The sequence below is a fragment of the Euleptes europaea genome, chromosome 3, assembly GCF_029931775.1.
Source record: "Euleptes europaea isolate rEulEur1 chromosome 3, rEulEur1.hap1, whole genome shotgun sequence".
Classification (NCBI taxonomy): Eukaryota; Metazoa; Chordata; class Lepidosauria; order Squamata; family Sphaerodactylidae; genus Euleptes; species Euleptes europaea.
Window position 1 is genome coordinate 8,013,192 of NC_079314.1, and position 12,858 is coordinate 8,026,049.

At 48.8% G+C, this 12,858-nt stretch overlaps 1 protein-coding gene across 1 annotated transcript; it reads left to right on the plus strand.

The window, feature by feature from the left end:
* Positions 1 to 2,129: 2,129 nt before the first annotated feature.
* Positions 2,130 to 8,091, plus strand: ALKBH6 (alkB homolog 6). The gene is made up of 6 exons (XM_056847452.1): positions 2,130 to 2,207; positions 3,675 to 3,743; positions 4,278 to 4,338; positions 6,810 to 6,961; positions 7,107 to 7,223; positions 7,819 to 8,091. The coding sequence occupies exons 1-6, from the start codon at positions 2,154 to 2,156 to the stop codon at positions 8,089 to 8,091; spliced, it is 726 nt and encodes a 241-aa protein (XP_056703430.1). The 5' UTR covers positions 2,130 to 2,153.
* The last annotated feature ends 4,767 nt before the right edge of the window (positions 8,092 to 12,858 follow it).

The window sequence follows — 12,858 nt, forward strand, 5'->3', positions numbered from 1 at the left end:
AGGGAAGGGGAAGGGGGGCCAGGGAAGGAAGGTTAGGGGGCCCCGGCATTTGGACTGGGCCCACCCACCCTAAGGAAGGGGAAGGGGGCCAGGGAAGGGGGGGCCAGGGAAGGGTTAGGGTTAGGGAGGACAGGGAAAGAGGGATAGGGAAGGGGGGGCAGGGAAGGGTTAGGGTTAAGGTTAGGGTTAGGGTTAGGGTAGACATGGAAAGAGGGATAGGAAAGGGGGGCCAGGGAAGGGGGGGTCAAGGAAGGAAGGTTAGGGGGGCCGGCATTTGGACTGGGCCCACCCACACTAAGGAAGGGGAAGGGGGCCAGGGAAGGGGGGCCCAGGAAAGGGTTAGGGTTAGGGTGGACACGAAAGAGGGATAGGAAAGGGGGGCCAGGGAAGGGGTTAGGGTGGACATGGAAAGAGGGATAGGAAAGGGGGTCCAGGGAAGGGGGGGCAGGGAAGGAAGGTTAGGGGGCCCCGGCATTTGGACTGGGCCCACCCACCCTAAGGAAGGGGAAGGGGGCCAGGGAAGGGGGGGCCAGGGAAGGGTTAGGGTTAGGGAGGACAGGGAAAGAGGGATAGGGAAGGGGGGCCAGGGAAGGGTTAGGGTTAAGGTTAGGGTTAGGGTGGACAGGGAAGGAGGGATAGGAAAGGGGGGCCAGGGAAGGGGGGCCAGGGAAGGGTTAGGGTGGACACGGAAAGAGGGATAGGAAAGGGGGGCCAGGGAAGGGGGGTCAGGCAAGGAAGGTTAGGGGGGAGGTTAGCAAGAGCCGTAGAAGATGGAGGGGAGCACAAAGAAGAAAATTCCTTTCCAAAGGAGACCGCATTGCAAAAAGTGTTGCCGGCCTCCTGGTGGGGCCTGGAGATCTGGAATTACAGCTGATCTCCAGACTACAGAAATCAGCCCCCCCCTGCAGAAAAATGGCTGCTTTGGAGGGTGGGGCTCTATGGCATTGTGCCCTGTTCAGGTCCTGCCCTCCCCAGGCTCCACCCTCTGTCAACTCCACACACGCACACCCCAAATCTCCAGGAATTTCTCAAGCCAGGGTTGGCAACCCTAATAGACCAGGATGGGGTGGGTGGTGCCAGGGTATTATGAGAAAAAAGGATGGTAAGGCAAGGGGCTGGTGCCCAAAGCAACCGTCAGGAAATCCTTATTTTATCAGGAACAATCAAAATGATTTGCAAGTTTTTTGAGCTCAGCAGAGCTCTTTAGAAGGCTTGGTGTTCAGTAGAAAAACAGGGAGCTGCGAAAGATATATATATATATATATACTGAGCTTTTGGGGAAAACCCTCAGTCTGCAGTCAGTGCAGTCTTGCAACAGAATTCAGGCGGTGTTGCAGGCTTGGAGGAGGTACCGGGTGGGGGGGTGGGGTGGGGAGGGGAGCCAGTCTTCCTTTCACAGTATAACAATCAGAAATTGTTTAAATGTCTCCCCATCCCTAACTGGAATGAGCACTCTCTTGGACGGCACAGAACAAAACAAAAGTTTCCATTTCATATTTTTAGTTGCTTCTAATGAAAAGGATTCCCAGATGCTCACCACTGAGATTTTGCTATGGACCTACTCATCCCAGCATCAAATAGCCAAGGCCTGCTATCTCTGCGTAATTAGGTAACCCCACAAAACGGCTAGCCACAGATGTGATTTAGGGTTCTGCAAATTAGGGTTTGCAAAAAAAAAAAAAAACAACCCAAAAAAAGACTTGAAAAACCAAGCCACCCTAATTTTGGGATCTTCCCCCCACACACATACACGGCACCATTAATAGTGATCTTGCAGTAATGCACAGACTGGAATACTACTGCAACTTGGCATGCAAATACTGGTGGTGGGAAGGAGAGCCAGAACCGGCAGTGGGGTGGAAGGGGATGAGATTTCCCCTTCTTTCTGAGGCCCTAGCTGACACCCGCATAGGTATTTCCCTCACCCACACACATTTGTCTATAAACAGGGTCGTGTGCCTGCAGAATATTTTGCCTTGCCTACCCCTGAACTGGCTTCCTCCAGGGAGTTCCGAATTATCTTCTTAGCTCCGTCTGATGCGCTGTTGTTCTTTCCCAGGTGAGCCACGGTGGCTGGCCTGTCCTGGAGAGGTTCCTGCAGCTGTGGTTGTTTGGGTCGCAACCTGGAAGGTTCACCTCTGCTTGGCTCAGAGATGTCGGAGACGGGTACCGGTGCTCTAGCGCTGGAGCCATTTCGTGTAGGCCAGGTACTTTCTTGGCGGGAAAGTTCTTTGCTCCTATAGCGCCGGTGGGACTTCCTAGCTCTCAATTTAGAATTTTTCCATACCCATCTCAACAATGAAGGGGTGATTTCCCTCCTCCTTGGGTGTTGCACGTACCCGCCCGAGAATTTCAGGACAGCTGGGGCCAAACGTCCCTTGGATTTCAGATTTCTCTGCCTTTTCCTGGTCCCTGTTTCAAAAATTTTCTCCAAGGAGCACTTTGGTAGGCAATATGTCTGTGAGATCTCAGTTTATACATGTGTGTTTTTGAAGTACCATTTGCATTAGCGAATATTATTTGCTGTAACTTCCCAACCTTCCCTCCATTGTACGATATTGCCCGCTCACCAGGAAAAACAAAGGCCTGCCCTGCCAGTGTGTTTTTATCAGCATTTTGATGTACAGAAATCAGCAGGTGAAGTTTCACAACACAGGAAGAGAAAGTCTGCACCTTAAGGTGGAGCTGAGCATAACGCTACTGTGTGTGTCTCTTTCGACTTATGCTGACCCTCTGAATTAATGATCTCTAGAATGTCTCATTGTTAACAGCCTTGCTCAGGTCTTGCAAACTGAGGGCCTTGGCTTCCTTGATTGTGTCGATCCATCTCCTGTTGGGTCTTCCTCTTTTTGCTGCTGTAGCCAGCTGAAAAGCTGGCTGTTGGTTTGTTAAGCTATTCATACCCTGCTTTTCTCCCCAATCAGGGCCTACAACGGCTTACAACATTATTCTCCCCCCTCCATTTTATCCTTACAGCAATGACCCTGTGAGTTAGGTTACTTGGAGAAACTGACTGGCCCAAGGTCATGTAGCAAGCTTCCTTGGTACAGTGGGAATGCAAATCTGGGTCTCTCAGATCCTAGTCCGATGCTATAACCATTACATGAACACATGAAACTGGCCTTATATTGAATCAGACCCTCGGTCCATCAAGGTCATTATTGTCTACTGAGACTGGCAGCGGCTCTCCAGGGTCTCAGGCAGATGCCTTTCACATCACCTACTGCCTTATCCCTTTTAACTGGAGATGCCCGGGGATTGAACCTGGGACTTTCTGCATGCCAAGCAGATGCTCTGCCACTGAGCCACGGCCCCTCCCTGTGCCGGGCTGGGAAAGAAACAGTGGTCCAGTTGTCTAAAAATAAAATGCTTTACAATGAGGGAGAGGAAGATTTTGGTTGAGACCAAAATGAAGCAATATGTTTCTTGGGTCGCGTAGAAAATGAAGGCAGTGTTTTGGTAAACTGTCAGTTCATAGGCATGAGTGAATTTTTCTTGTCACCTTCACATAGCCTTAGTGGTGATGAAGGACTGTGCGAAGTTTTGGCAATCCCTAGTCCATGGCAGCAGTTGTAAAGAGGATGACGAGGACGAGGTGGGGAATGTAAGCCTGGGGGCCCTCAATGTGTTTTGAAGGTTTTGCTCTGCCAAGATTTTCTCTTCGCTGTTCACAGTGTCCAGCAGCTGCCTATTATATCCCAGATTTCATCACTGAGACGGAAGAAGTACGTCTTTTGCAACAGGTTTGTGCATTTATTTTAGCCTTCCCATGATGGGTTAAAAATATTTTTGTGGGATTAATTTACAGCCTGTCAAGGCCCATGACTTGTCTCCAACAGTGATCAAGGGAGAAAACAGTGATCAGCCAGATGCCTTTAGGAAGGAAGGGTAAAATGCTGATGGCCATGGTATGTGTCCCTTCCCCAACTGTTTGGTCCTTGGAGGTAGAACTCCCTCTTGACATGGAAACTCTGTTCCTAGTTATGATGGCTGTTGACAGATGCATTCCTTCTGAATTTTCCCACTCCTTAAAATGTTTAAAAATGTTTTCCTGCTGGTGTTGGCCTAATGTACCCATATTTTTTCTATCCTGAGATTATTAATCTTAATTTCTTCAAAGAGTATGTCTTGTTCTCCCATTGTGGACAAAGATGCCAAAGTTCCCATTTTAGAGAGTGGGAACCAAGACTCTGAGTGCATCTGTGTGACTTGGAAGAGAGTCGGGCGCATACAGAGTCCTCTCGACACCTGCAGCTCCTGTGTTTTTTTATCTCCAGGTTTACGGAGCCCCCAAGCCAAAGTGGACTCAGCTATCTGGGAGGAGGCTACAGAACTGGGGTAAACCTCTGACGTGTCTGTGTGGGTGAATCTGATGTTGTGTGCATGATGTGAATAGGTTTGTGGGGGTGGGCTTTTAGTATTTGTTGAAATTGTAATAGTGTGACGAGCTGGTACGGTCCTCTCTGTACCCCATGGCCATTTGTGCCTTGATTCCATTTAGCTCTCTGTTTATGGATGGTTTTCCCACCACTACTTCCCTTGGCACCCGCCAAACTTTTCAGAAAGTAGGCAGGGTCATTGAAACATAGAAACAGAGCTGGAAGGGACATCAAGGGTCATCTAGTCCAACACAGGAAATTCACAACTACCTTCCCCTCCCACTCCCCCAGTGACCCCTACTCCATGCCCAGAGGAAGGTAAAAAAAACCTCTAGGATCCCTGGGCCAATCTGGCCTGGAGGAAAATTGCTTCCTGACCCCAAAGTGGCAATCGGCATTCCCCTGGGCGTGTAAGAAAGGGCCACGAGAGCCAAGCACTGGCGCGAAACCCTTCCTGCCCTCCCTCTCCTGATCTGCCTAAATTCACAGAATCAGCATCACTGCCAGATTGCCTTTTTTTTTTTACTTCAATCATCTGACATAGGATTTTGCCATTGCCTGCCTCATGACGCTGGTATTCCCTGGAAGTCTCCCATCCAAACACTTGTCAGGGGCGGCCCTGCTTAGCTTCTGAGATCTGATGAGATCAGGCTAGCCTGGGATATCCAGGTCAGGGCAGGTGGCCCTCTAGCCTCTGCTTGAAAACCTCCAAAGAAGGTGAGCCCACCACCTCCCGAGGAAGCCCGTTCCACTGAGGAACTGTTCAGTCAGGAAGGATGTCGAGGGGTCTGGAGACCAAGTCCTATGAGGAGAGGTTAAAGGAGCTGGGTATGTTTAGCCTAAAGAGGGGAAGACTGAGAGGTGAAATGATAACCATCTTCAAGTACTTGAAGGGCTGTCATATGGAGGATGGTGCCGAGTTGTTTTCTGTTGCCCCAGGAGGTCGGACCAGAACCAATGGGTTGAAATTAAATCAACAGAGTTTCCATCTACATTAGGAAGAATTTTCTAACAGTTAGAGCGGTTCCTCAGTGGAACAGGCTTCCTCAGGAGGTGGTGAGCGCTCCTTCCCTGGAAGTTTTTAAGAAGAGGTTAATGGCCGTCTGTCAGCAGTGCTGATTCTATAACCTTAAGCAGATGATGAGAGAGAGGGCATCTTGGTCATCTTCTGGGCATGTAGTGGGGGTCACTGGTGGTGTGGGGGGCGGTGGTTGTGAATTTCCTGCATTGTGCAGGGGGTTGGACTAGATGACCCTGGTGGTCCCTTCCAACTCTATGATTCTATTATTCTAAGCTGAGTTTTTGTACAATGAGGAGAAAAATGCTTTGCCTGGGGTCTCCTCTTCTCTCACAGCAGCATCGTCACCTGCTCTCCTTAAAGAACCAACTGCTGCATCTCTTGGCAATTTCTCAACTCTGACTTGCTGTATCAACCTCTGGCACACATGCCAGGCTTCACGCTTAGCCTAGTTTAAAGGGGAGCCCTTTCTCTACTGTCTTGGGGGGGCATGCTCAGCCCCCAGTGACATTACTAAAGGAAGCAACCTAAATTGTCTCCTTCCATCGGTATCTTCCACTAGCAGGAGAAGATTTTTTTTGCTTTGTTTGGCAAACCCCCAATAATGGTTATTGGCACTCCTCTCTGGTTCTGGTATTGTTTGTTTATGTGTTTTTATTGAACGATTTTATAATTTTAATGTTTTTCTTTGTTCTTTAATGTTTTTATGTACTCTACCTTGGGTGTCCTGATTTAGAAAGGCAGCTCAAAAATGTTTTAAATAAAAAAAAATTGAGAAGGGAAGGAAGACCTCTCCCTTGTACTCTGCTAGTAATGTTTCAGGGTGCAAAAGGAGAGGCAACTCAGCAAGCTCTCCTGAGTGAGGCAATGCACCCCTGCTGCATTTCTGTCCTCCCAGACACCAACACTCCTAATCTTCACCAAACTTTAAGGTTCATGCAAGGAGAGTCCCTTGAAGCTACCCTGAAAATTTGGGAACTCTACCTCCAAAAATGCTTCCCCCAGAGCTCATTAAAAACATTCCCATAGGGAAAAGCCTGGAGAAAGCTGAAGCTGAAAAAGGCCGAATAATTATTCGGGTTTTTTGGGAATCGCCTATTCAGCATTGGGAAGATTCCCAGGTTTTGGCATTCGGTAAAACCAAAAACCAAATATTGCTGAAACGGCTAATTTCGGGTTTCTTTTTGGTTCGAGTATATCGATATGCACAACCCTACTTGTAAGTGACTTTTTAGTTTTCCAATATAGCTGCCTTGTGCCTTTCTGTTCATTAAAGGCCATTGCTGTTTGATTGAATTGTTATTGTCCTTTGTAATGTGCCTTGAATCTCAGTGAGAAAGGCGGACTACAAATGAAGAAGAAGATAATGATGATAAATTAATTTTGTGGGTTTTCCTCTGGTTTTTGTGCAGGAGGCCTGCCCCATCCGAAGGGGATGGTTCCAGAGAAGCTGCCCCCGTGGCTTCAGACTTACACTGACAAAGTGTCCTCCCTCGGCGTCTTTGGAGGGAAGCTGGCAAATCATGTCTTGGTGAATGAGTACCGCCCTGGCGAGGGGATCATGGTAACTTAACATGGGGCTTGTTTCCTTGAAATTGGGGATCAGTGTGGGGGCTTTGGGGGGTCTGTTCCTTCTATCCACTCAAATCTCTCCTTGGGCGGAGATGGGTGGCGCTCTTTCTCTGATGCCAGGTCTGCTTCGTTGGCAGCCTCACGAGGACGGCCCGCTGTACTTCCCCACGGTCACCACCATCAATTTAGGGTCTCACACCCTTCTGGATTTCTACCATCCTGTCAGCAGAGGGCAGCAAACGGAAGGCGAACAGGTGAGCAGGATGGGGAAGAGTATCCTCTCGCCAGCCTGGCCAATACCACTGAAGTAGAAATCTGATTTCTTCCCCAGAGGTAGAAGTACCATTCACATGAATTTTTGCCCGCTCTGATTTCTGAAGGCATCCTGTTCGGCTGTGTTTACCAGACATCTGCCTGTTAGCCTCTTCTTCACCTCCTCCCCCTTTCTCCGATTTTTTAGGCGGAGTGCCCTCGCCCACAGCCCAGCTGTTCAGTCTTCCTTATGATTCAGCCTGTGTGGTGTATTAAGAAAAGAAAAGGAAAACATCCACCACATGCCCTTAAGGGAAAACACTGGCACTGCCCAATTGTGCTTGCATGCCCATTTTCTGTGTGGTGGGAATCACGGTTGCTTGGTGCCAGCGGGTACTAAACGACAGCTGTGTGGAACACACACTGGCCAAGTGGCAGATGTGCGGAACAGAGACGGGTGGCTCACCTGTTTGAGTCAGCCCTCTGTAGGGTGTGGCTCCAGATCAGCAGATCAGCTATTTGGACCATAGACATCTGCCGGGCCAAGCCTTTTTCGTTTTTGAAATGCAAACCCTAGGAGTACCTTTCCTTTTTCAGGGGCCCGCCCCCCAGTTGGAGGAGGAGCGCCACTTCGTGTCCCTGATCTTGAAGCCCCGCAGCCTCTTGGTCTTGCGGGAAGACATGTACTTGCGTTACCTGCACGGAATCCGCTTCGTCACGGAAGACACCGTTACAGAGAAAGTGGCCAATTTGGACGTGTGCAGCTGTGAGCTCAGGGACATGTTGTGCCGGGGAACGCGGGTGTCGCTCACCATCCGCCACGTCCCCAAAGTGCTGAAAATGTCCGTTGTGCTGGGCAGGAGGAAGTAACTCTCCATGAGGCCTTGGCAGAGGCTCACATGACAGGGAAGTGCTCCGTGGGCAAGAATTCCTTGCATGTAGAAACCAAGCTTGTCAAGGTGAAGGGGGCTAGCCTAGCTTCCTCCCTCAAATGCTGGTTTTCTTTGTTTAAGAGATTTGGGTGTGTGTTGCAGAGAATTCCATGACGTGAGCCCTTGCCTGCTTTCTGAACTTAAACCGTCTAGATATAAGTTTATCCCTTCATCTGTGAGAATGAAACCAGGAAGATTGCGAAATGCTGCTTCGTGGGAGAGCAGCTACAAGCACCTGCAAATCTGTATGATTTAGTTATCAAGAAATAGCAAACTCGGGAGACAGGAATAGAAGGCCTTGGAGGCAAGGGAGGTGGCCCAGGACTTCTCACCTTCCAGTCTGCAGTGTGGTCTAGCGGTTGGAGCAGGCGCTGTGGAGAGGAAAGATCAGAATGTGTACCACCAGCAAGGAGGAGGAGCAGAAAACCTGCCTTCCAGGGTTCTCTCCCAAGGAAAAGAAAGGCTGGAGGAGTGTCTTTCCAGCCCAGGGAGGTGTCAGAGGTGGGGAAGATGTTCTGATGGGAAAACTGGAAGTGGTTCTTCAAGTGCAGACAACCCGTTTTCGCGCCTGGTCCTTTTCCACATGGCTTCTGATTTTCAGGGCATCTTTTCCTGTGTGGTGTTTTCCCTGTTGCCGTACGTTCCATTTGACAGGGCTAGTTTTGAAAGCACAAACGTTCACCTGGCAGGTGCATTTGAACATCACGGAGAAACCTGTGTCTGATTCTTGCAGAACTTTTCATGTCTCTGGAGTGCGCAGCGGCTTGTCAATGAGGTTCCCTAATGTGTCCCTCAATAAAGGTTTTAAGAATTTAAAAAACAAAACAAGGGAACGTGTGTGGACGAGGGTTCTTCGTCACCCAATGCACTGCTGCGAATCGAAAGACACAGACTACAGAGTTTCAGTTATATGTATTAAGTGGTTTCTGGGGGCTCTGTGATCACAGCAAAAGCAGTCAGATCTTGAGGATTCTGAAGTGGCAGGATGGGCGGTAAAACTCCAGACCCAGAGCCAAATTAGACACGGAGGTTTTTAAACAGCTGCTTCTTAGTTCCCCACAGCAACACAGCATTCAACTTAAACTATGTACCAAGTGTGACAAGTATTTATCTGGATTTCGAGAACCAGCATGGAGTAGTAGATAAGAGTGTTGGGTTAGGATCTGGGTTACCCAGATCCCCACTCTTCCATGGATGCTTGCTTGGGTGACTTTGGGCCAATCACATACTCCCAGCCTAGCCTGCCTCACAGGTTTGTCATGAGGATAAAATAAAGGAGAAGAGAATAGTGTAAACCGCTCTAAGTCCCCATTGGGGAAAAAGGTGGGGCATAAATGATTTAAATAAATAAATTTGAGTCCGAGAGTTGGAATGGGGCTCATAGGCCATCTAGTGTAACCCTGTCAGATCTAGTCCCATGATAATCCCATAAGCAGACATCCACAGACAAGCAGTCCAAAGGAAGATATTGGAAAATCCACAGGTTTACAGAAGCTAAGAGTCAAATGGACACTAATGAAAACTACAAGCACAGTACAGGGCATATATGAAAGAGCATAGGGCAAATCGGGGTAGATCTGGATGCCATGGCAACCCCCTCCCAGGTGTTGTCAGGGAGGTAGGATTCTACCGGCGTTCCCACAGAGTTCAGTCTAAACACGTTGTTTGCCGGGCTAGAGCTGGCCTTGGCCGGCATCTGGAGAAACCACAACATTCCTTGCTCAGGCCATGCCTGACAAACCCCCTGTTCCATGTAAGAAATTTGGAGCTAGACTATATCTGGCCTCTGAGAGCCCTCCAACCCTCCTAGGTAACGGGCTCAGTTGTTGGACGGCTCCTCTTACAGCAGGCGTGTCAAACATAAGGCTCAAGAGCCAGAACCGGCCCCTTGAGAGCTCTTATCCGGCCCGCAAGCCAGCTGAGGCAGCCACTCCCCGCCCCCACTCTCGATCTGGGCTGGCGAGGCATGACCCAGCCCGACCAAGTGACATTTATGTCCTATCCAGCCCTCATAACAAATGAGTTATCTTGGGGTCTTAGGGTGGTAGTGGATAGCTCAATGAAGATGTCAACCCAGTGTGCAGCTGCTGTAAAAAAGGCAAATTCCATGCTGGCCATAATTAGACAAGGAATAGAAAATAAAACTGCTGATATCATACTGCCCTTGTACAAATCTATGGTGAGACCACACTTGGAATACTGTGTACAGTTCTGGTCACCAAACCTAAAAAAGGATATTACAGAGCTTGAGAAGGTGCAGAAAAGAGCAACCAAAATGATTAGGGAACTAGAGCAACTGTCCTATGGGGAGTGGTTAGGACGCTTAGGGCTGTTTAGCTTGGAAAGAAGGTGGCTTATAGGAGACATGATAGAGGTCTATAAAGTTATGCATGGTTTGGAGAGAGTGGACAGGGAGATGTTTTTCTCCCTCTCCCATAATACTAGAACACGGGGTCATCTGCTAAAGCTGGAGGGTGAGAGATTCAAACAGATAATAGGAAGTATTTTTTCACACAACGCATAGTTAAATTGTGGAACTCCCTGCCCCAGGATGTGGTGATGGCTGCCAGCTTGGAGGGCTTTAAGAGGGGAGTGGACATGTTCATGGAGGAGAGGGGTATTCATGGCTATTAATTAGAATGGATACTAGTCATGCTGCATACCTATTCTCTCTAGTATCAGAGGAGCATGCCTATTATTTTGGGTGTGGTGGAACACAGGCAGGATGGTGCTGCTGCAGTCGTCTTGTTTGTGGCTTCCTAGAGGCACCTGGTTGGCCACTGTGTGAACAGACTGCTGGACTTGATGGGCCTGGGTCTGATCCAGCAGGGCCTTTCTTATGTTCTTATGAGTTCGACACCCCTGTCTTACGGTTAAGCAATGTCTCCCAGTGTTCAGTCGAAATCTTGATACCATTAGATTTAGTCTTGCCCTTCGGAGCAACAGTCCTTTACCCTCTTCTGTGATACAGCCTTTCAGGTATTTGAAGAGTGAGCTGACATCTCACCGTCAGCTTCCTCCTTGTTATCAGCTAGATTCGAGTCCAGTAGCACCTTAGAGACCAACAAGATTTGGGGGGGATGTGAGCTTTCGACAGTCAAAGCTCCCTTTTTTCAGATACTGACAAAGGGGCTTTGACTCTTGAAAACACATACTGCAAAAATCTTGTTGGTCTCTATGGGGCTCCTGGACTCGAATCTGGCTCTTCCACCGCAGACCAACCCGGCTACCCTCTGAAACTATCTGCAGATTAACACCCCGTTCAAAACAAAAGATTTCCAATTCATGACGAAGTATCTTTGCTGTCATTCTGGAACAACGTGCCACTTGTAGGTTTTCACAGCTTTGGGTGGCCATGCAACTGGGTGGGGGGGCGTGTAGTGGAAATTTAACAGTCTGGACCATAACAGATCCTGTTTGTTGTGTTGTGGGTTGTCATCGCACCCTAGAAGGAAGGACGGACGTGTTTTATCCTGGTAAACCCCACTCTATTGTCGGTTCTCTTTTGCTTAACTTTTACGGCACACTTTTCTTGTACTGCTATTATCCTTGTACCAGCCTGTTAGTTTGAACAATAAATCATTGTGTTGGCTTGACATCCTTGGCACGAGTAATGGCTTCTGGGGCCAGGCCATAGCTCAGATTCATCCCCAGGAGACCTGAAAAAATGCATGCAGATTTTAAAAACTCATATTGATTTAGGCGCAAGACCTTACGGAACAGGGTAGAAACAGTTTGCAAAAAAACAAAACATGCCACGTGTCAGTTAAAGACTTAACTGGTGACCTTTAGCCGTAACCGTTTCGCTGTGCAAATCTAGTTCCTGTAAAACTTAAAGAGCCAAACAATGAAACCAAGGATCGGTGGCATTTTCTCCTCGAGTTACGTGACCATAATTTTATGAGTCATACTCATAAAAACACACCTGGTGCTGCAAGGGTTAATGTAGGGGGCACCCCTCCACCCAACGATCCGCAGCTCATGCTTGCAATAAATAGGTCCTGGGAAGGCTTGTATGTTTTTTTCTCTTTCCCCCCATGAAGTTGCAAGGGAGAAGCACCTGGTTTGTACCGCCAGCAAGCAAATGGATGGGTTGGGCTTTTTCCCTCCTTACCTTTGGGGAATCAGGTTACCTGACAACCCTCCCTTTCCTGGTTTCTCTTTGTGTGGCTATCTGCAGATAGCAGCTCACCTGCTTTGATTGGGGGCGGAGGAAGCACCTGGGAGAGCGGACAGCGGCTTTTAGGAATCCCTTCTGAACACATCACTTAAGACCTGTCTTCTGTTGAGGCACAAGATCCGGATGAGAAGGTGGGGTTTGCTGCTCCGCGTCTAATGCAGCAGTGGCATTTGGGCGCTGGTTTAATGATTGACAGGCAGGAGCTGTGGAGGAGTTTGGCCCGTGGTACAAAGAATTCCAGCTTCCGTGCTTCGGAGAGATGCTGGCTTTAGATCGAGCGGGGACCACAGAGGTCGTCGAATGAAGGTGTTGGAATGACGTGTTGTGGGACTCCTCAGGGAGACCCAGTGTCTTCAGGTAGGTTGTGAGCCACCTAACATACCTGAGATACTTGTCTCCAGTGTGGGGTGGAGCCTGTTCCTAGACTTAAGGACTTCTGGCTTTGGCCAAGATGAGAATTAAAAGCCATGCAATTTAGCACAATGTTGGTTATTATTTGCATGGCGTAGGGCTTCAAACTTTTAA